At 49.8% G+C, this 25595-nt stretch overlaps 1 protein-coding gene across 7 annotated transcripts in view; it reads right to left on the bottom strand.

Annotated features, from left to right (window-relative positions):
* Nucleotides 1-25595, bottom strand: part of ZFAT (zinc finger and AT-hook domain containing) — a 213275-nt gene that overhangs the window by 120894 nt on the left and 66786 nt on the right. For 2 of the 7 annotated variants that reach the window (XM_074316938.1, XM_074316939.1), the window contains 2 exons: nt 22043-22087; nt 19238-19484 (listed from right to left, as the gene is read on the bottom strand). In XM_074316938.1, coding sequence (XP_074173039.1) covers nt 19238-19244 — 7 coding nt within the window. In that variant the 5' untranslated portion in view covers nt 19245-19484; nt 22043-22087. Of the gene's footprint in view, nt 1-9799; nt 10019-10788; nt 10813-17730; nt 18187-19237; nt 19485-21973; nt 22088-25595 lie in introns of those variants that run through there. The other 5 variants (XM_074316937.1, XM_019724243.2, XM_019724223.2 and 2 more) reach the window with 5 other exon arrangements.

Here is a 25595-nt window from a genome sequence, read left to right as displayed (position 1 = left end):
GCAGGCTGCTGTGTGCTGCCATGAGCGGCCGGCGGCCAGCGTGAGTGGCTGTGGGCTACCGTGTGCTGCCATGAGTGGCTGGTGGCCAGCAAGAGCTGCCGTGAGCTGCCGTGAGCTGCTGTGAGCAGCCAACCGACGACTGGAGACTGAAAGCCTCAGCCGGGGCAGCACAAGACTCCTAATACCAGCCTGGGCCAGGGAGCTGGGTCCTACACAACTAGACTGAGAAACAACGGCTTGAATCGGAGTGGGGGGGCGGGGGGGAGGAGGCGGAAGAAGGGGGAAAGAAACAAAAAACCACCAGGGCCTCGTTTGCAGGGCGGCACATGCTGTAGGAGGGCGTGGAAGGTCACCGAGGAGACGGACAAGTGTTTCCCAAGCGTCCGCAGCTCTGAGCTGACAGAGCAGTGTCCTTAGTTAATCATCCTCAGAGGCCTGCTGGAAGGTGTCCACAGAGCCTGGCTCATCGCCCCAGCCCCACTCCACTCACTTCTGCAACCTGGGCGTCACGAAGGTTCTGGCTGCCACCAGCAAAGGGGACAAGAGCCTCAAAGACGCGCTCACTCGTAATTTCTGACCAGCAGTTCTGCTTCCCAAGATCTTGCCTTCCTAATTGTCCGACTATGCACAGAGATACTCAACACGGCGGCCTTTGGGACAGCAAGCTCCAGAAACCACAGCCACGGCCTGCTCTGGACAAATCGTGACACAGCCCCACAAAGAAACTCGGTACAGGCACTGAAAATCATACTTCCAAAGACTCTTGAATGGCATGAGAAAATGTGCCTACGAACCGTAAATGCTAAAGAGCAGGACCCACGAATATTCAGTGTGTCCTTAATTTTGTTACTAATGGATAAACATTATTTATGAAGGGATGGATGGAAGAATCCCCAGCCAGGCTGAAAGGAAATACACCCAAATCCTAACTGTTGAACTCTTTTTTTCTTTTTTTAATCACTTATGTATTTTCTACAGTGAGCCTATATAAGTTTCACACATTGAAAAATGGCTAGACCTTCTAAAAAGCAAGGTGATGGACAGACACAGCAGTGAGGGCACAGGGCTGAATGATGAGCTTGGAGCTGCTCGGGCAAGGCCAGTGCCATGTTCAAGGCCGCATCCCCCAGCCTGGCACAGGGATGTTTAACGGCTGTGTGAGCCAAAGCTATGCTGCAAATTGTAAACACTGGAGGCAGAAGGCAGGCAGAGCAACAATCCTTGACTGAAGGGCTTGAAAGGCTTCTGGGAAGAGGCACTTGACCATTCAAGTGAGGTCCTGGGAAGGTCACTCAGACTGCAGGGTACACCAGACCTGGGCTCACGGCCACCCTCCTCAGCATTAGCTCACGCGGTGCCCCTGCCCCAGCCAGCCAGGGCTCGTTACCCCAGTTCTGCAGGTGCAGGCCTGAAGGTCAGAGGCTGACCTCCCCTCAGCCACACGTGTGGCCAGCAACGTGCACATTCAAGGTGGAACCCAGCTTCACCTGAGCCAGGCCTGGGGTCTCCGCACTGTCATGTGGCCCTTCCAGGGTCAGCACTGGTTGGGAGCACAGCCACACAACAGCCAACAGGACCACAGACCTCCCCCGAGCAGGGCTACCAATGATGCAATCCCGTATTTAAGAGCGGCCTGTTCCAGAGGGCAGGGCAGAGTACACAGTGTGCCCTCTTGGAGATAAGCTGTGAATGCCCCTGGGACGGGTGAGGAAGGAAACGGTCGATGCTCTCCAGAGATGTCCGTAAGCATCGTATAAACAGCACAATGGCAACACATGCAAGGAAGTGTGGGCTCAGAGCGCACTCCCCAAGTGCTGAGAATTGTTACTCTGCCAAAATAACAACGGAGTTATTTTCGTTGTTTATAGGGGACTGATATGAAGAAATGTACCGTATACTCTGAAACAGAATCATAATTATGTTGTCACCTCATCGCCATGAAGATGCTATAATTTGGATGCCTTTTTAGGTCCAATTACTGTGCCCTCGTCCTTAACAAAAGGATTCAAAGGGAAAAGGACGTGTTCAGCACAAGGGCAGTCACAGAAGTTTGGGCTTTGCGCATTCGATGTCTAATTATTTGCCAGATTTTAACCGGCTACTCTGTACTATTAAAGAGGAAAATCTTAAAATAACTGCATAAACAAGTCCTCGTTTCTGAACTCTGATTTGCAAGCACTCCCGGCCAGGAGCAGCCACGTCCTGTCTGTGCCCTCTGACCCCACTCCTTCCAGAAGAAGGTCATGAACCGGAATGGCTCAGAGGTCCCAGGAGGTCAGTTGGAACCCTTCAACCCTGGGCCGGGTCACTGGAGGCTGACAGGTCCCATGCTGTCCTTTGGGCACACACAGCACATGTCAGCGGGAGCCGGCCTGCTCCTGGGGACCCCTGCCCAGATCTCGGGACAGAGTGGCGACGTGGGCCCTGAGGGGCTGGCTGTGGACCCTACACCTTTGTCCAACACCTTCACGCCTTTTATACTCACTACCTGCAGTCAGAGCCCCACGCGGCCCCACGCCATCTACCCGCTGACGCTGCTTGGGACACAGTGGGCACTCAGTAAATGTCAGATGAACTGATGGTTACCAATATGCTACCCATTTATCAATAACCACGAGAAGACAAAATGCTACATTCCTAGCCTATTAAATTACTTTATTTAAAAGCCACAGCTTTAAAAAATCTCTCCCTTTCTCTCCTGGATTAGTATGAAACATCCTCTCCGCTCTGTAACTATCTTTTACATGGATTGATTAACTTTAAAGAGAGTTCAACAGCCAAAGCTCAGACCCTGTTAAATTACCTACTTTATGAGAAGAGTGGGGTGGTGAATTCTCTCAGAGCTGTTTTTGTTTTCTTGTTTCTCTTGTCCTGAAGTTATTAAATTCATGAGAGCTGGCAGCTTCCCAACAGAAGTGGAAATATTTTAACAACATAGAGCCAGACTGTTGTCACATCGAACCTAATGAGTAAAGTCCCACAGTGTGCAGCTTAGGACAATTTAAAATACCCTTGACCTTTATCTCCAGGAAATGAGGCTTGGATTCGGCCAAAATGTTTTTCTTCCATTTAGTTTATTTTACAGAACTTTTAACCAGCTGTGGCTATGCCACATATAACACCATCGTCACCACCATCACCATCATCATCACACTTACTGAGAACTTGCTGGCAACAAACTAAGGGATTCAAAGAGGAAGAAGTGAAAGCGAAGGAAGCTTAAATCAGTTAAACCGCCCCTGAGCTAGCACGCGAAGCAAGGCTCAGGCTAAGCATAGTTAATCTCCACAACAACCCCACGAAATAAAATAGGTTTCATGATTATATTTCCTCAAATCTAACACAACATCTGTCTTAAGAGGCACCGGTATACATACCACATACGCTGATTTGCATACCACTGGAAAAGATAAAAACACTGCCAAACAAGTGAAGATGCACTGGTTTCTTAGCACGTAGACTAAAAGATGCCTCCTGATTTTTGAGATGTTAAAAGGTGAGTCTTTGAATCAATGAAATTCAGTAATATTTCCAGATTTCCATGGAGGTGCTGCATGGTCTCAGGGCCAGAGAGGCTGGACGTGAACTCGGGAAAGCCTGACATCCACCCCTTGCTCTGTCCCTATAAGGCCCAGTTTCCCCACTGGGCACCCCCCACACTCAGGCTGGGAGCCCCGTGTTTGGGCCTACGTCTCAGTACAGTACTTCACAGCCTGGTTTCAAGAGCGGGAAGGAGACAAACGTTTCTGGGGACCTCGCACTTTCACACTCCTTACCAGGTTTAATCCTGACAGCAGGACCAGTGCTAGCCCAAAATCATCCCTGTAAGAAATAAAAAATTGCACCCCTTCCTTAAGACACTAGCTCCCCCTGTCAGAAAGTGGTCATAATAAATTGATTTTGTTGGAATAAGACACTCTACTATCATTTGCAGAAAACTGTCATAATGAATATACAAATCTATGCTGTGAAATGAGTCCCATTAGATGAGACACCCTTGTGCAGTGTGCAACCTGCACAGCTGTACACAGTGGCCCTGCTAATAAGTTAGCCATAAAGATATTATTGCCCCATGTTATAGATGAGAAAGCTATAACTTGCCTAAAAAGATCAGATTCAGGCCTCTATGGTTCCAAATCTACTTGGTCAACTTACAAAGAGCTTAAAAACTAGGTGGGAAAGCAAGCTGTGCATGTATGTGTGTGTGTGTGTGCATGTGGGTCTAGATAAGAATATACCAACCACATGCTTGCCACAGGAGAGCATGTAGAGAACGCAGAAGTCCCTGTGGCTGAGGCACCTGGGATGGCTTCTCAGGGGAGGGGAATTTGAAATGGTCCAGGAGCTGGCAAGATGGCTGGAGGCAGTGCAGATAAGGAGAAGACAGCTCCTCCAGGCAGGGAGCAGAAGCAAGCCAGCAAGTGGAGGCAGAACACGGGACGGCCTTGACCCTTAAGAGTCCTGGGTGTAGAGAGGGGAGGACAAATTCAAGGTAGGGCAGGCAAACAGAGGTGCCTCTGGGACCAGGCAGCAGCCAAGGGCGGTCAGCGCAGCCCCTGGTCCTGGGAGACCCAAGGAGGCAGGATGTGGGCACCAGGCTTCCCCAACAGGAGGCCCATCCTGGGGGGGCCAGGGCAAGGCATGTGGGAGCCTGCCCCCCGGGGAGGGGCAGCTGCCTCCCAGGTCCAGCCAAATGGGCCGAAAGGCTGAATCTGGGTTTGGAATTTCCTCATTTTTAAACACTGGCAACTAAATGAGATTTTTTTTCATGGCTGATGGAGGTTGTTTGGTATTTTCTCTTTGAGGTTGACTGGCAGACTAGGATGCTGTGGGCACATTATGTCTTCCACCTCTGGGCATACTCTCTCAGGATACTTAGGTTGATAAATAAGCACGTAGTATTCAGAGGAGGGGGGAAAGAAAAGAAAGGGAGGGAGGGAGAGAGGGAGGAAAGGACTGAGGCTAAAGAAGGAAGGGAGGGAAAGAGAACATTGGTTTAACCAGTAGCAAGATAGATTTAGATTTGAATCACGGGGAAAAGGCCTTCTTGACGCAAGAGATGGCACTGCAGTGATACTTGGTGGGTGTGTGCAGCGCAGCCCGAGGTGCGGGATTCCAGAGCCGTGAATGGGAATGCGTGCCATTCCAATGTGTGGCCCCATGAGCAGTGGCCAGGCGCAGAGGGCTGTGGGCTAGGAGGCTGGGCAGGCACAGGCACGGAGCGCCCAGAGCTCAGGTTCTGGGAGGGTTCCCACATGCCGGCCATGGCAAGGAGAGGCATCAGCTCTTCGTGGCTCAAAGTGGCACCCAAACCTCCCCTGCCCACCCCAGCTGCAGAGTGACATGTACACCACCTCTGTCCACACAGACCTGCACATTTGGGATCGCACTTGAGCCTCTGCTGTTCTGTAAAGTAACAAGTAGATGGTACCATGACCATGATCACCACCACCACCACCATCATCCCTCTGTTATGGAGGAGAAAGCTGAGGCTCAGAGAAGTTAGTGAGCTCCCAAGGACCCCAACCCCCATCAGACAAATAACAAAGTCAAAGCTTGACCAAGACTTTCCAAGTCTGCCCACCCACCTGGCAGCCAGCTCGGTGCAGGAAGACACTGTGTTCTGTCCTATAATATGACAGTGGGTCACTGTGAGGAAAACAAGCCTTGGTCCCCAACCCATCGCGAGTGTCGTGGTTAGAGAGACAGCTCAAACAATTAATTATAAGTAAAGAGAACAGATACAGAGAGCTCCTTTCTATCTGCTAGATAAGGTGCTGCTCAAATAGCTGAATAAAGCCAATTAGAGCTTCAAAAAACATAAAAAAACAGAAGACGACGACGAAAAACACCAAAAGGGGGACTTTGCTCTCTGTGTGTGTTTGTTATAATTTACTACAAGGGGAGTAAATCTCATTCCAGGGGAGCGCTGAGCTGGAAAACGTGAGTGCCAGCTGTGGCTGCTGGCAATATCCTGACCACACACTCAATAAGCACGCCCACTGCACAGCGTGACGACAAGTCCAGAACCAGGGAACAGAGGACCACCACATACAGAGCAGATTTTTTTTTTTTTTTTTTTGAGCAAAAAACAAAAACATGGGTTGTCAGCAACACACACACCTAAAGCCCAGAGCCCTCATTCATTGAAGGGCGGGTGCCATACGTGTGCCAGCAACACCCTCTGGTGGCCCATCCGGGCACTACACCCTCCCTTCACAGGACGAGCATTGCGGAGCCTGAGACGGGCATCATTCACTGCTTCCTGACTCTTCACAGGAGCGTGATTTGCCTGCCAAACACTTAACCTTCACACTCATCCAGAGGGAGAGACTACCCTCCCCGTCTAAGATGAGTAACCTGGGCTAGGGAGGGGATTGCAAACTCACACAGCACGTGGCACAAAGGAGCACCGCCCAGGCCCAGCACCCCTTCTAAGTGAGGTGTCACCAGGTGACCTTGATGCTCCCCGAGCAGGGGCTGCATCTGTCCTGGCAGCCCAGCCCCGGCCAAGCCAGCAGGTGGAGCAGCCCCACCTCCGACCAGGGACCAGGGATCCCTGTCCTCATCACACTCAGACACTGCTTGGCCAATTCTCAGTCCACGTACAAGTGCTTCTCAAGTCTCACGGCGCTTTTCCATTTACACCCATGCTTCTGTGTAACTGAAACGGTGCTGAGGAAGAAGCCAGACGGAGGGCAGGACGCGCTTCCATTCCCATTCAGTAAAAAGGCATCACTTCTCTGCCCTGTTTGAGCTGGGACACGGTTACCCTTGGGGTCGGGGGCTGGGGGCCATGGGGGGGTGAGTTCTGGCTAGTCGCCTAGCGAATTATTTGTGAACTTGTATGGGGCTGCCCATCTACTCTGTACACACACTTACACAGGCATGTCATATGTCAATTTTTAAAAATGGGAACAGTAAGTAAAAGATATCAGGGGAAAAAGTTGATTCTGATTCACAAGTGATTCTCTTCACTTAAAACAACATAGGGGGTGAGAGGGAAGGGCAGCTGTGAAGCCCAGACCCGACCCCCTTTGCCCCAGTAGCTGTGTGACCAGCACGTACACTTGGCCTCTGGAGCTTCCGTTTCCTCGTCCGGACGGCTGTGGGAGTGCCAGAGGACCCATGAAGGCCACTCGCCCAGCCCCGGGACCAGCACCTCCAGGCACCGTCCTCAGGAGGCGGCACAAAGGGCACCGGAGTCGGGGGCCCGACTCCCAGCCGAGCTGGCTCCACGCCTCCGATGGCAGGGACTGAGTAAGTCTCTCCACCTCATCAGGCCTGTGTTCTCACCTGAAAGATGAGGGATTCAAGCTAGAAGTGGCCTTCGACTGTTTTATAGTGGGACCTGGTCTTCCAGCTTCATTCAGAGGCTGATGTATAGAAAGACGGACAGCATCAGGATGGGTGGGCACAGGATGGGCGGGCAGCCCCACCCATCGCCCGCCTCTCCTATGGCCTGGAGGACCCCCCTCCCCCCCAAGCACCTGCCCTCCTGCCTCCCATCCCTCCACCTACCAATAATCCCCAGGTGCCCTCCCAGCCCTGAGGCTCAGGGGGCAGAAGTTCCAACCCATGCCCACCCTAATCTGTGGTATTACCATCATGCATCTCACAAAGTTCCCATTTTTATTAAACACAAGGGAGAAATCCCATGGCCGTTCCTCTGCTGCAACTGGATTCGCAAAGCGACATGAGAAATGCTGAGCATCAGCCATAGTGAAGGCCGGGCCCACAGCTGCTGTATAATTTTACGCATACACATTTCCTCCATGTTGAAACTTCACATAATTTTTTTCAAAGTTATTTTTAAGCTCTCTCCAAGTGAGAGCCCAGGGCAAGAGAGAAGATTCACAATTAATATCACAGCTGACTAAGGGCCCTCTCCCCAGGAAAGCACCACAAATAAGTTCATGTAAATAGGAGCAGCCGCTGGGGTCTCTAAGTGTCCCCGGCAGGTGTGTGGGGAGCCCCCTGGGCAGATCTCTGACCTCACAGCTCCCCAAGTTACCGAGGTGGCCCCAGAACTTGCGTGCCAGGCATCTAAAGTGACCCGGTCTCTGGCATCACTTCCCTGTGAAAAACAAAATGTGCAAAACCCTCTCGCATTTTACAGTGGATCTGCGGGGACAGCAGCACCCACAGCCGCCACCAACACCAGGTCTGTGAGTTTCCAGTTTTGTTGTTTTGGTTTATTTTGGTTCCTGTGTGTGGCTGACACATCTTTCTTCTTACTTCTGAAGGTAAACAATTAGGAAACTTAGAACCTGCCAGCCAGAGCCCCTGCCCACACTGTTACGGGAGGCAGAAATGTCTACGTGTCTACGTTTTCACTTATTACTGTCGCTGGCCTAGACGTGGGCTGTCTGCTCCGGGCGCCTGGTCATAATCAAAGGAGATAAAATAAGATAACAGCCTGCGCGGCACCGAAGGCAGATGTGGGAAACGTGCAAATTCAACATCAAACTTTCAATGTCCACTTTATTTATTGTGAAAGGCTGAGACCGGCCTCAGTTATAAAGTGTTCTGAACTTGAAAATGAATTCTAGGAGAAAGACCTGCCCTTTAATATTCAAACACATCTAAGGTCCTTTCACATTCCAGAAGAGATATTTACATTTAAGCAGGAAGAGCCACTGGGAAAAGAGGAATTGTCCAAGCCCCACTGACCCCCCGCCTCCCAGAATTATCAGATTCATTCTTCCTGGTAACTCAGATATGAAATAAGCATTAGGTATATTCTCCAAATACCTGCACTATGCTGATTTTATTAGGGAGAAAAAGTAATTTTTAACGTACATTTATTAATCTCATAATTGCACATTTAATGAATGTCTAATACATACCGCATCCCATGCTAGGCACATTCAGAAATGAGAAAGGCACAGACCCTCCCTCAAGAATCACAAATATTCCATTTTGTTCCTGTGAATAATTTAAAGTGTGCTTTGATTTGTGGCCTAATTGCATAGATTCTTGCCTTCGAAGGCACGGAGAGATACCGAGTCCAGCCCCACCCCGGCCTGTGTCTGGGGCAGAGGCCACGCAGCCCTACCAGCCCCTCACCCTCAGTGTTTGGGTGGCTACCACTTATGTTTACAAGGCTGGCACTTTGGAAGGTCAGGCCACCACCCTTCTCCCAGGCCCGGCTGCAGCTGGTGCAGCTTCAGGGCGACCTTGGCAAGGCCAGCCCTCCCACAGCCCAGCACTGTGCACATCTGAAGAGGCCACCTCCCCTGGGTCTCCTGCCCTGCAGGCTGGCATCCCGTCCTTCAGCCATGCTGGACAGGTCCTGGCTTGGGCAGCGCCCGCAGTCCCAGCACGGCTCATGGCCCTCACCTCTGCAGGCAGGGTGTCTCCCAAGTGACCTGCAGCAAGTCCACTCATAGGCATGTCCTCTCGTGGGCGATAGAGGTCAAAAGAGAACTGGCCTCGGGAGCCAGTTCTGAGCTGCAAGCGGGGAATTCTGCCAATGGGAGGGAACTGGCAGGTGCCTGCTCTCCAGGTTCTGAACTTGTTTTTCTAACGTAGGCCCCAGAGTCCTCAAGTCTCGGCTCCGTCCTCACCTTCTCAGAGACTTTCCTTAGATGCCCCTCACGTAAGTTAGGGCTCCTTACTTTCTCCTGCCCCCACCCTCCTGTCCTCCTCAGCAGCAAGGGCAGCAATCTGTAACCAGGTGTTTAATGGCGTGTGTGTTTAACCTCTGTCTCCCCTAAAAGATAAGAAGCTCCAGAAACATCAGGATCACTTAATTCAAAATACAGGTAAGAGCTTAAAGGTTAATACGGATATTTACCTATAAACAGAGAAACGCTGCATTTCCTGTGTCCTGAGATCATTTGCAGAGGGTCACCAGAGAAGCCCTGAGAAATATGTGAACCAGTCCCTCTTAGCTCATGTTTCCAGGCAAAACACAGGAGACCGGGTGCAGGGGAAGGAAGGTCGGCTCAGGGTGGGACAGCTGTCAGCCAGCCCCCACGGGGAGAAAGCACTGAACTTCTGTCTTTAAAAAGGGAATAAACGTGGCATCCGGAACGGAGGTTATAAGGAAGAGAAACCAGACCCAGACAGAGGGCCGGGAGGCTCGGTGCTCGGTGAAGGTTCACAGAGTCCAGACGTGAGCAGCGCACCCAAAGGGAAGCCCCGCTTCAACCCCAGGGTCTGCCCAGGACTTTCCTTCCTGGAAACTTACACCCGGGGTCACCTCTGCCCCTTCCTATGTCTATGCTCCCACACACACACACACAAAAAAGCAAAATTTATTCCTTTCACTAAAACATGAGAAATACACCCACTCCAGAAATTCACATACTTGAAGACAGTAAAAATAAATAAACAAATAAACAAGCATGGAGGGAACCCTAAAATGAAAATACAAACAGAAACAAATAAACGGAATCATGTTTGAAACGGTGCCCATAACTGCACTGAAATAGGAGGAGAGGGGAAGAGGCAGCCACGTAACTCTGAAGTTGGTGTTCGCCCCACGTGCTTCAGGCTAAAGAGAAAAAGAGAGCTACAGTCGCCCCCCCTTATCCACGGGGCATATGCTCCCAGACCCCGGATGGAGGCCCGAAACTGCAAATAGTACCAAACTCTATATATACTGTTTTTTCCTATACATACATACCTATGATAGTTTCACTTATGAATTAGGCACAGTAAGAGATTCACAAAAAAACTAATAACAAAATAGAATTATACCACTATACTGCGATCAAAGTTATGTGAACGTGGTCTCTCTCTGTCTCTCTCTCTCTCAACATCTCACTGTATTGCACTCACCCTTCTTCCTGTGATGATGTGAGATGATGAACCGCCAAACCCGTTCCTGAGTCTGTGCAACTGTCCGTCCCTTACTTGCAGTAGGTGGCCTGGTGTCACTCGCTTTGATCCCTTGCTTAAGTCTTCGCACAGGCTCAGTGCTTTCGGGCACAGCACACAGCTGACAATCAGAGCACACTTTCCCTTCATGTCTGCCACCCACAACCGTAGTGCCTTTTCCATCTTAACTAAGCACTTATCACACTCTGTGCCCGTAACTTTTGCAGTTTGAGGTGTGATAGCAAAGCTAGCACGAAACTCTTTTTTCTTCTTCACGGTTCCACAGATAGAAGGCTCTTTCTGACCGTGTATCTTAGCCACCGCAGCATACTCATGATATTTCTTTCCTGGTGAGTTGACATCTTTCACTTTTTCACTAAAAGGAAGCACTTTCTGGCACCTCTCTGCCATATCCAAATTGCCAGCACCACTACTCTTGTGCTTTGGGGTCATTCTGAAGTAAAATCAGGGTGACGTGAACATAAACACTGCGACACCACGACAGTCTATCGACCTGACCACCAAGACGCCTACTATGGGACTAACAGTCGGGAGCGTCTACAGCGTGGAGACGCTGGACAAAGGCATGAGTCACGTCCTCAGTGGGACAGAGCAGGACAGTGTGAGCTTTCATCACGCTACTCAGAACGGTACACAATGTAAAACTTATTGTTTGTTCTCTGGAATTTTCCATTTAATATTTTAGGCCCCTGGTTGACCATGGGTAATTGAATCCATGGAAAGCAAAACCACGGATAAGGGGGGACTACTGTAATTAAACATTAAACTCTAGTTTGTAGGTTTATTTCTCAAAGAGACATGAGGGAGCAATTCTGAAACTGTTTTTTAGTATATTCTAGGACTGAGCAAACAAGTAACTACCGGAAGGCAGTTTTCTCTACCTTGGAAAACGGAGTTATAACTATGGAAAGGGGGTAGGGCAGAATAATCCCTGTGCTATTGGATCAACATTGGGAAGGCCCCTAGGAACGCAATGGTTTTGAAGATAAAAACAGACGCAGACATAGATGAGTGTGGGCAGGAAGGAAGTCCCGTGCATGTGTGTATTGTGTATGTGCTCACACACCTAGTTCCCAGCTCTGCCTGCTGAGAGGAGGAGACGCGAACACTCCAGGGCCAACGAGCTCATCCCGTTCCCAGATCTCGGTTTCTAAATACCATTCGCCACTAAAAGAAATCAGGTCTCCTTGTAGAAATAGCTGATTTCAGAGCTGGACAAGAAATGTCCTGTTGTACAGAAAGTAAGGAAGGGCTCGAGGAAAGGGCGGGCCTTCAGCTGGCCAAATATGGGGCAACTTGAGTCAAATCAAATAACGATAAAAGAGTATAAACCACTGATGAAAATTAAAACTCATGAGTTCACAGTAATCTAAATAAACAGGTAGATGGAGGAACAGAGGAAGTTTTCGGTCACATAGAAAGACAATTAGTAAATGCAGAAGAAATAATGGAATTAGAAACTCATCATCTAGCAACCGTGATAATGATAACAGATGCTAAAACTAATGAGTGGAGAGAGTTTGAGGAGTGAACAATTGCAGGACCGGAACGATGTATCAGAACGTCTCATCACGAGACATTTAACTACAAAGGAGAAAAACTGCAACTTTACTGTGAAAGGATAAACGCAGCGTCACCCTAGCAGGGCTGACAAGACTACCTCCCGACGTGACGGCTGAATTCAGCGTGCCTTTTGTGTGTTCCTGTCAACACGGCAGAATCTGCACGTCCTCATGAGGGAACATCACACATACACGAAGCCCAAATGGGGGACATTCTACAAAACAATTGGCCCATATTCTTCTCTGTCATTAATGTCACGGACACAAAGACAGAAGAGCTGCTCCAGATTAAAGGAAAAGGGACGTGACAACTGAGTGCCCTGCGTGACCCACGCTTTCCTTTTGCTTTGTAGAAAATCATTAGAACATCAGAACTGGGACGACGAGGGGAAACTGCGAAGCGCAGCTGATGAGATCTGAAGGGCACAGCATCCAGGTCACTGCCTCCGGCCTGGGTGAGGGGCTGGAGCACGGGGACCCCCTTCCTTCCTGCTGACGGGTGGACGGTGTACGACTACTCTCTCAAAAGCCCTGTGGAAGTTCCTTAGAAAGTGAAATGGAGCTTGTCCCCAGGACCCAGCAATCCCATTCCTTGGTATTTATTTGCCCGAGAGAAATGAAAAGCTGTCCACAAAAAGCCTGGTACAAGGACGTTCACAATCACCAAACGCTGGAAATAAGCCCAGGTGCGTATCATGCAAACAAACTGCGGCACATCCGCACCACGGAACCCCATGAGCAAAGAAAGGAACGAAACACGGAACCTCAAAAACTGTGCCGAGTGAAAAAAGCCAGACACAAAAGGATGACACGATGTTCCACGAAATGCAAAACTAATCTTCGGTGACAGAACTCAGACTAGTGGTTGCCTGGAGTGAGGGGCAGGGACTGGGTGGAAGGGAGCAGAGAACTCGGTGGGGTGGTGGTTACTCCGTAAGGGCTCAAACTGTCCCCTTAAGGTCTGTGCATTTCACTGTTTGTAAATGACACCCTGTGGGGACAGAGCCAGGAGTGCAGTTTCCAGGCTCTCGGCCTCACATGGAAAGGTGCTGGCTCAGGTAGTAAATGGCCATCAACTGTGATTGGATGGCCATCAGCTGTGGCTAGTTGGCCGTCAGCTGTAACCAGTGAGCCACTGGCCACTAATATAACTGCTATGGCTACAGTAGCAGAAAATGGGGGGCTAGCAAGAAGATGGTGGCTGAGCGAGCAGGAGCGGATTGCAGTTAGCAGGGCGGAGTGCAGGTTGCGGATTGCAGAGAAGTGGAAGGCAGGCTGCAGACAGCGTGGCTCCTGCTTCCTGTGTCTCCAACCCAGCCGCCAGCGAGACTATAGTGGTATGACTCCCCCATCTATGGCTCCGTGGGTGTTCCTTTTTGGCCTCACCATGTCCTGTGTTCTTGTGCGGGGAGCAGGACTAGAGACCCCGCATGATACCCTGCATGACATATGGCGCAGCGAGCAGGGTCTCCCGCACAACACACCTCAAAAAGACTCTCTTCAGGCAGCTGCTGGCTTTATCCTTCTGTCCTCCAAGTTTTCATAATAAAGTGCCAACAGCTGCCCGCTGCTCTACAGACCCTCATCACAGACCTCCAGGCTCACCCAGTCTCAGAGCACAGCTGTGGGCGAGTACACCTGAGCCTCTGTACCTCTGCCCACCCTGCAAGTTCCAGCTCAGGCACCTTCTCCTTCAGGAAGCCCTCCCAAGTCCCCTAGATGGGGAAGTGCACCCCTCTGAAGCCTTTAATTCTTGGGCTTCCTTCCTTGGCAGCACCTGGCACTTTCTCCTAAAGGAATCGTTTTCCACCGCTAGGGACGGAGTGAGATCCTCAAGATGAAACGTGTCATGTTCTACTTAGCATCTCTAGTTCTGGGCACAAACACCTATGTGAACCGGGAAATCTGCCTGGTAATTAAAAAAGGGGGGGGGGGAGAAAGGAGACCTGTTTAAGGGTGGAGAGGTGGTGGCCGCTGCAGAGACGTGAAGTCAGTGTGTGACAGGAAGCCAGGGAGGCCCTCCAGGAGGCCGGGCGCTCTGCACAAAGCCTCCTGCTCCTTGGCTCCAGGTGTCATGGCTCAGCCAGTCCCCTCATCCCCCAGGGTCCCCAGCTAGGCCAGAGCCTGCCTCTGAAGCCAGGTGCCTTCCCTGCCCATCCAGCCTTAGCCCAGACCCACTTTGGGGCACCAAGGTGCCAGATTCCAGAGTTCAACTGTGTGCAGCTCCATTTGTTACATGATTTAAAAGAACAAAGAAAAGTCTGTTACCCAATTTAAAATTCCTGTTTTCACATTAATATGCCAAGCATAACCTTTTATCAGCAAACTCAATTATCTATATATTTTATGTTCCTTGGGGGAAAAAAGGGGGAGGCAACTTCAAACTGTGATAAATGTTTATGTCTATTTGCTTCACTCCCAGATTACTTTTTTTTTCCCTTTAAAAAAATTAATCAAAGTCTATCCCACCTTTCCATCCACAGATGTTTCCAATAAGCGAGTAGACAACAATGTGCTGAGCTGGGCCAGGGAGAGAGGGGATCCAGGCAGGGAAGGGACCCCAGTGCCACAGGGCACCCTGGCCCTTCTCTACTAGGGACAGGACTGTGTCGCCTTCTGCAGGAGGGACACGGTTCCCAGGGTTACGTCAGGTCAGGCAACTGGTGAGTAGCAGATCTGTTCCTTCCACTGGCCCAAGAGCCCCAGCCCTTAACTCTGACACTTGCCCTTGAGAAATGTCAAAGACAGTGAAAGTTTAACAGGATAAACAGCTAGGAACAAAGAGAAAACTTAACTCCAGGCTAAATTCCTTCTACGTAATTAAATCAGCCCATCTAGGTGGGGAGGTTTTCAGAGGCGGCCTGCATGGAACTATCTATAAAAGGAGATACAATTAAGGAGAGGCTTTTTAATATATCTAATTCTTGACTGCCCTTGCCCTAGGCAGAAACTCAATTCTACTTAAGGATAGCCATCTTTGAAAACTTATGTAAATTATAAGGGACAGGAAGAAAAAAGACAGGAACCATTTCGCAAGGTAAATGAGAAACCAGCTAAGAGACCAATGCGGTAAAAACAAAATCTCCAATTGACAGAGATGAGCATCTCGGCCAGTTCACCACCTAAAATCTGGGCCTCATCGGCCATATACAACCCCATCATGTTAGTTTCCGCACCGCCTCGCCTAAATTAATCTACCAACCAAGCAAAACAGGAAACGCTTCAGAAATTAGCTGACAGTGATACATTTAAAAATATGTGGGTTTTTTTTCCCCCCATTTTTTTCATAGCTGGAAAATGAAGGGAACTACAACAAATGCCCAAGTTTCTTTTTTAAAATGGTTACGTCCATTCCGGAGGAGGTGGGCAGTTCATTCTGTGTATTGGCAGCGGCTGAACAACTTGGGGGAGAGGGGAGGCACCAAATCAAGAAGTCGTTACTTTAAGTGCAGATGAGTAAGGGGTTCTAGGAAAGTCACCTCACAGGCTGATCTGATCATAAATCCCTCACTGGGCAGGTCACGGTCAGCAGTCACACCCCAGGCATATAACTTCTTTCACAACAGGCTTATCTCTGCCTCAAGCAAACCCCGTCCCGTGTTTCTGTGCATCCAAGTTAACACACCTTTGAAATGTCCCCTTTCAGACCCTCCCTTTGAGGCGGGAGCCCTTCTTCCACAGGGTGACCCACCCTCAAGAGGACACGTGTCTGGTTAAGGATCCTGTAATCTGGTCCTAGCCTAGCTTTCTCCCACCTTCAAGTAATCTTTAAGTTCTCCTTAATTCCAAATGCATAAAACAAGCTGAAAACTGTCATTTCTTGGAAGCCTTTTTCTCAGTCTGTTGAGATCTTGCTTCCGGGCATATCCCCTGTTTGGCTCAAATAAGTTATTATACACGTTATCAGCATGTTTGGACGTTACTACAGCAACATAAGAGAGAATGCCCGACTAGCTCAGGGCCCGGACCCACGACTCCGGCTGGGGTTCTGGGGGTCCCTCCATTGGGGACAAAGGCAGGGACAACCCGGAGCGGCGCTGCCTCCCTGCCGGGCCTGTAGGGGGCGCCATGCAGAGCCGTGGGCCTGAATGGAAGGAGCCCAGAAAGGTGCCCTGGGCTTTGGGGAGCGGCCCAGACTCCAGGTGTCTTGGGGAGACACCGCAGCTGCGTCAGTGTGACTCCCAGGCACAGACGGCGCGGGACAGGGGCCACCGCGGAGGGTAAGCCCTGCGGACAGTAAGAGTGTTTTCAGCGCGGACCCGAAGGAGGGCAGGAGGTGATCGGCGAGCGCTCACTGCTGCGTCCACTCAACAGCCACAGACGAGCCCTGCGAGGGGCAGGACTTGGGTTTTACCCCAAAGTGGAGGGAGCTGACTTGCAAAGCCCCAGCAATGCCGTTGGAAAACCGGACGAAGCTGACCTCCCCGAACTTTTGTTCCTCGTCAGTAAATGGCACAGGAACGGGGAGCCGCTGGGAGAACGAAGCAGCCAGAAGTGTGCGGTCAGTGCTGGCGTGTGGCAGCTCCAGTCAGTTACAAGGAAGGACCCCAAGCTCGAGGTGCAGGGGCGCGGACCTGGAGTGAAGTGCAAGGCCAGTCACGCTGTTGCGTCCAGCCAGCTGAGAGGCCGCTTAGGGCCAGAAACCAGAGGTGGCTGCCCGGAGGCGGCGGCATTTGCGCTTAACTTTAAAGGGTGAGGAACAAGGCCCCACAGAGCTGAGCTGCAGGTAGAGGGTACATTATAATTTACCACAGCAGGCAACACAGTGACCAGCAGCAACGCTAACCCCTCGCGTTTATTGCACCCTCCATGGGGCACAAAGAATCTTCCCTTCAGCGGCTCAGTTGAGCCCTGCATCCTGGCCAAGCACGTGGGTCTAAAGGAGCTGTCCATTTCACAGAGCAGGAAACTGAGGCCAAGCTCGGAGGCGCAGCCCCGCGGCCGAAGAGTTGGCAGAGACGGGATTCGAACCTCCCGCCCCTGCGGAGGCCCGCGATCCCTCGCCGGCGCGCGCCCCGGCCCGACCCGTTGTCCTAGAAACGGCCCGCGCACGCGCGCGCACGGCCTCCCGTCTCCTGCGAGCACCCTTGTTACTTTTTTTTTTTTTTTTTTATAATAAAAACACAAAGCGGCGGGATACTGCCAGCGATCGAGCGTGCTGTCGAAGGACGCCGCTACGTCCGCTCTCCGCCCCAGGCCGCGGATCCCTCCGCCGCGCGGCGGCCTTCGCGCTTCTTGCCGACTCCGAACTCCAAGCGGTTTCCCGCGCGCCGTGCCCCACCCCCACCTCTTCCCCACCCCAACCCCCAGCCCGGCTCACCTGCCGCCCGCGTCTCCATGGCAACGCCCCCACCGCGGGGGGAAAAAAAAGCCTCGGGTTCTTCCGGGCCTTCTCCCGTGCCGACCGAGAAAGCAAGGTGCCCCGCTGATGCTTCGCTTTGTATTTTTATTTTTTTAAGAAAAGAGCCGGCGAGGTTATGGCGAATCTGCGGCATCCAACATGGCGGATGGAGTCTTCGTCCTCCTCTTCGCGGGGCGCTGACGCCGGCGTAGCGGACGTCAGCCTAGGGTGACCCTCCCCCAGCGCCGAGCGCGGGCAGGCTGGTTCGGGCTAATGCGCATGCTCCTGTTCAGAAGCCGCGCTTTGGATCCCGCTCCGCGGTTCCGCCGCTCCGCGTTTTGAACCAGTCCTGGGAAGGGGCTATCTGGAGGTCTGGAATACGGATTGCAGGATTGGAAGTCCTCCTAGTCAGGCCTGAGACAGCGTCTACCTACCAGCCAGCCCATCCTTGGAGCCCTATGGTATGGAGCCACCGGGCTGGACGTGGAATAGTTTATGTTTCGTGTTCCAGTTCTGCCCTTTACTAACTAATCTGGGACAGCGATTTAACTTTTCTTGGTCTCAGTTTACCAATGTGTTCATAGGGATGGTTACAGCCCGCCTCCTTCTCAGGTTGCAGTTTCCCAAAGTGGGATGCTTGCCACTGGAGGTACCAGACTCGATGTAGTCGGTGCAGACAGAATAAACAACGTAGAACCAACCCCAGAAAGTGACGGCCTTGTCTGTCCTCCTGATTCTCTTGCAGAAAGTCTCAGGCGAGTGTGAGCGCGCCTCTTAACACTTGCTCCTTTCCCTGCTTCTGGCTCACACACAGCCTCCTGCAGGCAACAGTGTCTAGTTGAGCTGTGATGAGCTTGTTTTGTTTTGGGCATCATCCTGGTTGATGCTGCCACTGCCTTCAGATCTCTGCTCAATGACATCTCCCAGGGGGCCGTCCCCCGACCACCCCAGCTAAAAACCCTAAGTCACTTTGTATTTCCTGCTGTCTATTACTACCTGACACTGATGTATCCCAATTGCGTGCCTGTCCCTCCTAGTCACCCCTTTAGCCCTGGAAACTGGAACTGAGCCTGACAGCTATTTATTGAAAAAAAAAAATCAATGAGTTTCATGTTGCTTGTATTTTTAAGGTTATCCTCTGTTCAAAATAAATGGTGTTTTTTTTTTTCATTTATGGTAGTAATATAAAATTTTCTTTTTAAATACAACGTATGTACATTTTTTTAAAATTAGCGTCAAGAAAATATTACATATGGTGCAGAGAGACACAAGCCCCCCCCCAAAAAAAAAAGTAAAAGTGAACCTCAAGTGAGAAGTTTGGGAAACACTGATTTATTTTTATGGTTTTCCTGAAGTGCTAATCTTTGCTTGTTATGTCTTTTCCTGGAATAACCTCCCTTCTGTTGCTGCTCAATTTAAAGAAATTCTCCTTGAGACAGCCCTGAAGTTCAGGCCTGTTTGTTCCCACAGCTCTGCTCACACTTACCTTGCATTCCTCACACCCGTCGCTTCTGTCTGTTTGCACAGCCCTTCCCTGAGCTCCTTAGCACAGGAGAAATACCATCTTTGTCATCCTTGTTTTCCCAATGCCCGTTGCACAGCGGTTTTACTGAGTGAACACACTCGTTCTCATTGTCCCTTTGCTTTTCAGTAGTGAAACTCCTGTGGACACTGAGCTTCAGGTTGATGCATCTGATTTCTCAGGAGACTTTCTGCCTTTCCTTAATCCTGTTCTTGGGAGAGAAGGAGTCATTATGAGACCCCAGATTTGCCCAGTTCATTAAATATATATTCAGAGATATCTCTTCCCCCCACCCCTCATTTCATCCTCACAACAACTAGGGGGTTAAATTGGACAGATAGGATTATTGTTCTTTTGTAGATTAGAAAAGGGTTGTTCAGAGAGGTTATGTGGCTTTCTAAGGTCACACAGCAAGTCAGTGAAGACCCAGGTGTGGAACTGGTCTCTATGCCCATTGCAGTTCTCACTTGGCCCCCATCCTGATGTGCCCAGACTACCCACCAAACCCCCAAAAGGGCAAATTCCAAGGCCATGGTCGGCTTATTGTGACACACCCACCACATCCGCATCACAAGACACATCTTGAGCCGTCTTTCATTTGGAAATGAATTGCTCAAAAAGCTGCACTGATGAATTTTTCCTTTTAGAATTATAAATATTTACAATAATCTCTATTTTGCTGTGAATCGATTTCTATCAGGAAAGAGTTGTTCTGAGTTGCTGACAATATTGGTTTTGTGCTGGTTCCCTTTCTTGCAGCAGCATTTAAATGTTATTTATTGATTAGCAGATGGATTGCTCCTGGATGTTGTGACCAAAATGAATTTTGGAAATGAAGCAATTGCAAATTTGTCTCAAAACCCAGTTACCTCAGAATATTATCAAAGTCAAATTTAAAAAAGCAATTTTGGACTGGTCTTGGGCTATTTGGACAGCGATGATTTTCTCCATTATTCCCACAGCATTTTCTTCCTTCTCTACCCAAAGAAGAGTCACTGAGCTTTGTCGTTACTGAAACCTGTCCTAGCCACAGGCATTCAGAAATGACCAAGTCCCTTTCTAAGGGACCAGATTAGCAAATGGAGAGATCGCTCCACCCTTGGCTAGGCCAGCCCTTTGCTGGGTGATTTGCATAGTTTCAATCAGCAGACATCTTTATTCTTTTCATTTGCCAGTAATAGCTCAAAATGCCTTCAATTAATGAAGAGGCATTAGTAGAATTAAATATAAATTGCTCAGAATTATATAATGAATGGCATCCTGCTTCAGCGATGGTTCCTAGAGGAGCGCAGCCTCCCAGCTGGCCCACTGGTGGCAGTCAGCCTCTCACAGCCCACACATCAATGAATCTGTGTTGATAAACTTATCAACATGAAATGGCATTTAGTTATATAATCAATAATCAAGTTGCATGATTGAATATATTTTTGTCAATCATTTTATAATTCTATCTAACAGCTATATGACAAATACACATTTACATGATACCAGCATAATGTATGTACATGTTTTTATAAGATGCTTTCTTGAAAGCAGACTTGGATGAAGGAAGGATATGTGTGGGTGACCTCAAAATAATGATCCTTGAGGCACACAGAGGTGGGGATAATCAGTCTGAGTGAAGTGTCAGAACTAAACAGGCATGTTGTAGAGAAAAGTCTGTTTAAAATGGCAAGAACGGGTATAGAAATGTTAGAACAATATGAGCAATCTCACTGTGAACGTAATTATAACCTTAGGAAGAACCGCCTTTCCTAGTTCTGTCTTCAGTGGCCATAGGGTGCCATCTCGTCACCAGTCCACTGTTCCCTCAGCACCCAAATACTGATCCCCGTGGTATATTTCATTAGCAGTAGCCAGGGCTCCTTCAAAGAAGCTGAGCCCCCGCTTGGAAGCGTGGAGAAAGGCCTGAAGCATCTTGCTAGTGCCAGAAAACCAGGGTGCTGCAGAACAAATGCTGGGTTACTGCTAAAAAGACAAAGGAGTCAGCTGAAAAAGGAAAGGGTTCCCTCTGGTCAGGTCCTGACCACTGGCATGTCACAAAGTACAACTGTAGATCAACAGTTGTTGTTCTACCAGTTTCGTATATGAAAAGCCATGAGTCCTTAATGATTAAAAAGGAAAAGTTGATACTATATATAGAAAAAGACAAAAAGGTACATGTGTAATTACAATGCTAGTTGTCGTTCAATGGGTAAAAATGGGTTATTTTAGTAAGTAGGTAAATTTGGCATATATAGGGTTCTGATTCTTACTTGAAGTTCCATATATCTGTTTGTGATATGCTATATCTGTGTAAGTCGAGAAATGCAGATCAGCTTATCATGAGTAAGTCAAAGAGTTCCAGAAAGATTAGAAACTACCAAAACCAGGAAGGTCAGGTCAAAACCATGGTGATCTCATAAATCACCAGGTAGAAAGAGGGTTCAGTGATTGGTGTTCCAAGTTAATGGATTCACCAAATGTCCTAGGAGAATGACTACAGATTAAACTGCCATATGGCCCTGCCAATTAAAATGAAATGCTAATGATGCGTAATGAAGTTAATTGTAAACTGAGGCAGAACATCATGAACCCAAGATTTAATGTACGTGGATGTAAAGATGGCGAGAACTTGCTTATGAGTGCTGTTGACGTATTGGATAAACCTAGTGTGAGAGAGGCACCCCCGACCAGCACACCTGCTGCCATTTAAGTCACCTTGAAGGATTCTGTGTTATAACCAAAAATCCATCAGCCAGTGACCCGGAGGCTGTGATTTTGAAGTACCTGGGAAGGAGATAATCTTTCTCTTTTGGGTCTGATATTGCAATCCTGGAAAAGAAAAAGAAAAAAGTTTTGTAGATACAGCGAAGAAATTGGTCAAAACAATAGTTAACATTTTTACAAACAGGCTTAGGTATGGGTACAGTAAAACTTTTGTGTTTTTAAGGTGTTTAAAGCATTCAGGGGAAATTATATTAGACTCATACTGAAAAAAGGATAATTGGACTAAGTCTTGTAATGTTTAAGGCAATTTATTGGTAAGGTTTTACATTTTGTTTCATCAGTTGTCAGTGTTTAAATAGTTTTCAGAAAAGTTAATACATTTATAAGTGTAATAGATTGACTTTAAACCAACTACAAGTAATAGTAACTGGTCCATGAAAAAAAGTGGAGGGGGTGGCCTTGGATTCCAGCAACAGGAATGAAACCACAGGAGAGCCCCCAGTTGTTGAATGAAGGATGAGGAAGGGGAGAGGGCTGCTCCCCCAGTGGGGAGGAAAGGGAACTGTGCACAATTTAACATTTCTTTGGGGCTCTGGTGTTAACATCACCGTTTTAGATGTCCGGAACAGAGAAAACACAGATTTCAAAAGAGCGTGGGCCTCTGGGTGTCCGTGACAGGGCTTCTTAAATGGGTGGCTCATCCAAACACGGAAATACCAAGCCGCTGCTTCGAAGAGTGAGGCTGCTAGGAACGTGGCGGTGAGGGTGTGCTGGGACAGAGGGCACTGAGGGGAAAGGCTGGCTGCAGCGTGCCCGGGGAGCTCACGCTGTCCGAGAACCGTTTCCTAGGACGTGTGCGAGTCGTGCAGGAAACACTGGAGGTGGCAGTAAGCAGGCATTTTCCTGAAGTCAGCGGTTCCAAAGTCAGTGGTTCTGTCCAGCTCTTAGTTCAATGTGCAGCTGTCAGACCACATACCCTATTTGGGAATATAGTGTATGGGAATATGGGAATATTCCCATAGGGAATGTGATCACCAGGAACGGCGACTATGGAAGTGAATCTTCTTGCTGGGGCCAAACTGGGGGGAAAGGAAACCAAATAAATCAAACAGTGGTGATAACACAGGCCCAGCCTTCTAGCGCTTTCCCAGCCCTTCCATTGCCATCCTCGGACACAGCCTTCACCGCTGTCCTGTAAGGTAGGGAGGGCGCAACTAGAAGCCTCATTCTAAAGATGATGGAAGAGCAAAGAAAAGCGGTTACATGACTTTCCCAGTGTCACACAGACAACTGTAACCTTGGGACTGGCAACAGGGCCTCGTGACAGTGAACCCAGGCCTCTCTGCCTCCATCGTCACTTCAGGCTCTAGAGTCGTCCAGGGACGAGTGGTGAGTGGTGTCTGGTAGGGAGAGGCCATTTTTGATCTGCGTGCCCTGGAGTAGGCAGGCCGGGGAGCAGCAGCCTGTGTGTGTGTTTAGCGGGAAGTGTGGCTGCGAGCAACGGTGGGAGAGAAAGCCTATTAGTAAAAGGTTGCGCCCGAGCTGCCTGGCCCACGTCTTTACGTGAGAGGCACTCATTCTGCTGGCCTTTGCTCGACCCAGGGCATTCCACGTGTCCCCAGGATTTCGGCTGCGTGTCTGGTGAGTGTGGGGCTGTGTCCCATTGGAAATGGTCGGCTGCTTTTCTTCTAACGGCGGACTCAAGTTCAAGTGCCAACCGCTGCGCCTGCCTGCTTTCTCCCTTGCCTCCGTCACTGATGATGGAGCAACAGGAAGGAAGAGACTTCCCATGTTAATAAAATTCTAATACATACCTTTTCTGCCAAAACCAAAGAGCTCACAGGCTGGTGCAAGAGCACAGAGTAGAGGAAACAATGTTCTACCCACTCGTTTCTAGTGCACGATTCTGATCGAGCTAATTGGTCGACCGTCTGCAGGCAGCGCTGGTGACACTTCCCTTAGCCCTACAGAGGACCTGCCTTCCTTCCCATCACACTGCTCTACAGCCCAGCTCCTTAGCAGGCAAGGCCCCAGCCAGAACTAGACAGCACCTCAAACAGGGCAATTAATGCAAGTTTAATAAAGGGACTCTTTGCAAAGCTATCTCCAGGATGTAAGAAAGTCAAAATGATAATACAGCACTTGAGGTGCCCTCTGCCTCAAGCCTACAGGCGTGGGAGGGATTGCATAATGGAACCCAGAACCAAGAGGGTATGCGGGTCTGGAAAAGTCCACCTTCCCAGAGCTGCGGCCACAGGTAGAGACATACCAGCAACCCTCTATATCTTTAGACAAAGGAGACTGGACTCAATGCTCAGGCCTTACTCTCTGGCCCTCCTGATCTCCTGCCAGAGTGTCCCCTTGGCTGAACCCCGACCAGACACCCCTGACTGCCTGTTCACCATGCCTAGAGGATCCCGGGAGCCTTTGGGAAGGTCATCTCCCTAACCTCATACACAAGGAGCAGTTCCGCAAACGCACAGTCCAACCCGTAATAAAGGATGGACAACCAAAACCCCTATCACGAGCACCTTTATCCAGTTCCTGTGGCGATGCTGTAGCAGCTGAGAGAAAACTCGTGACCTTGAAAGAAAGCGGCCGTGGGAAATCCCCGATGTTGCCGATTGTTAAAAAGCAACGAGCGGCATCCAAGAGGTGGCTGATGAGCCTTCTCATCACCCTGCCTCAAGCCATCCCAGTAGATGAACCCCAGGGCTGCTGCCCAACTCATTTATAACCCAACTGCTCACTTCCGTCCTTAGGAGTGGGGGTGGGGCACTTGGTGAGCATGGCCTGGTGTAGAATCCTAGGCTGGTTTCCATCAATAGGCGCAGGCTGCCATCTGCTTAGGTGCTCCAGAGGGAGGACGAGTGAAGAGTGCGGTTGGAGCCGGTGCCCGTCTCCTGGCACTGAGCAGACAGCTGTGCCGGGTGCAGTAATGAGTAATGCACACGTACCTCCTCTGCATGTACTACTAGTGGTGCCAGTCTACTAAATTGTTTTGAGATTCCAGTGTTATTATTCTTTTGAATTATAAAGTATTTTTCCTGAGGCCGAGGCTATGCCAGCTTCTTTGGGAGCTGCCTGGTTCCCCTTTGGTATATGTGGGCAGCCTCCCCCGAGAAGATATTCGTAGGAAGGAAGGTGAGGGTCTGTAAAGCTCCCCTGGCAGTCGCTGCCGGGGGCACGGACACTGAAAGCAAGCCTCAGATGGAACTGCAAAAGATTCATAGCAAGCGGACACTCCAGCAGGCACACACACTCTTCCTGACAGATCGTGAGAGGGTCATGCGGAGCAGTGCACCGATAATTGAGCACCAGGGTTTAACGGACCTGCTCCATGGACTGGAAGTGGAAGCCCCTGCTCTGTGGTGGAAGGGGTCCTAGTCAGGGCAGTGCCCTGGCGAGGACGCTGGGCTCACGAGGCTCCTGCCCCCACCCATGCCAGGCAGCTAGCCCTGCACAGCACACCTCCGCAAGCCAAGGTCTGGAACCACTCCTCTTACCTGTGAAACACGAGCCAATGATCTCATTAAAGGCTTCTGCAGCTCACACGGCACTGCTGAAGTTTGCACGCCTGAGCAAGGCTTTCAAATGTTAAAATTTTAGAGTC

Source organism: Rhinolophus sinicus, linkage group LG12 (assembly GCF_036562045.2).
Source record: "Rhinolophus sinicus isolate RSC01 linkage group LG12, ASM3656204v1, whole genome shotgun sequence".
Taxonomy (NCBI): domain Eukaryota; kingdom Metazoa; phylum Chordata; class Mammalia; order Chiroptera; family Rhinolophidae; genus Rhinolophus; species Rhinolophus sinicus.
This window is presented reverse-complemented; position numbering and strand designations above follow the sequence as displayed.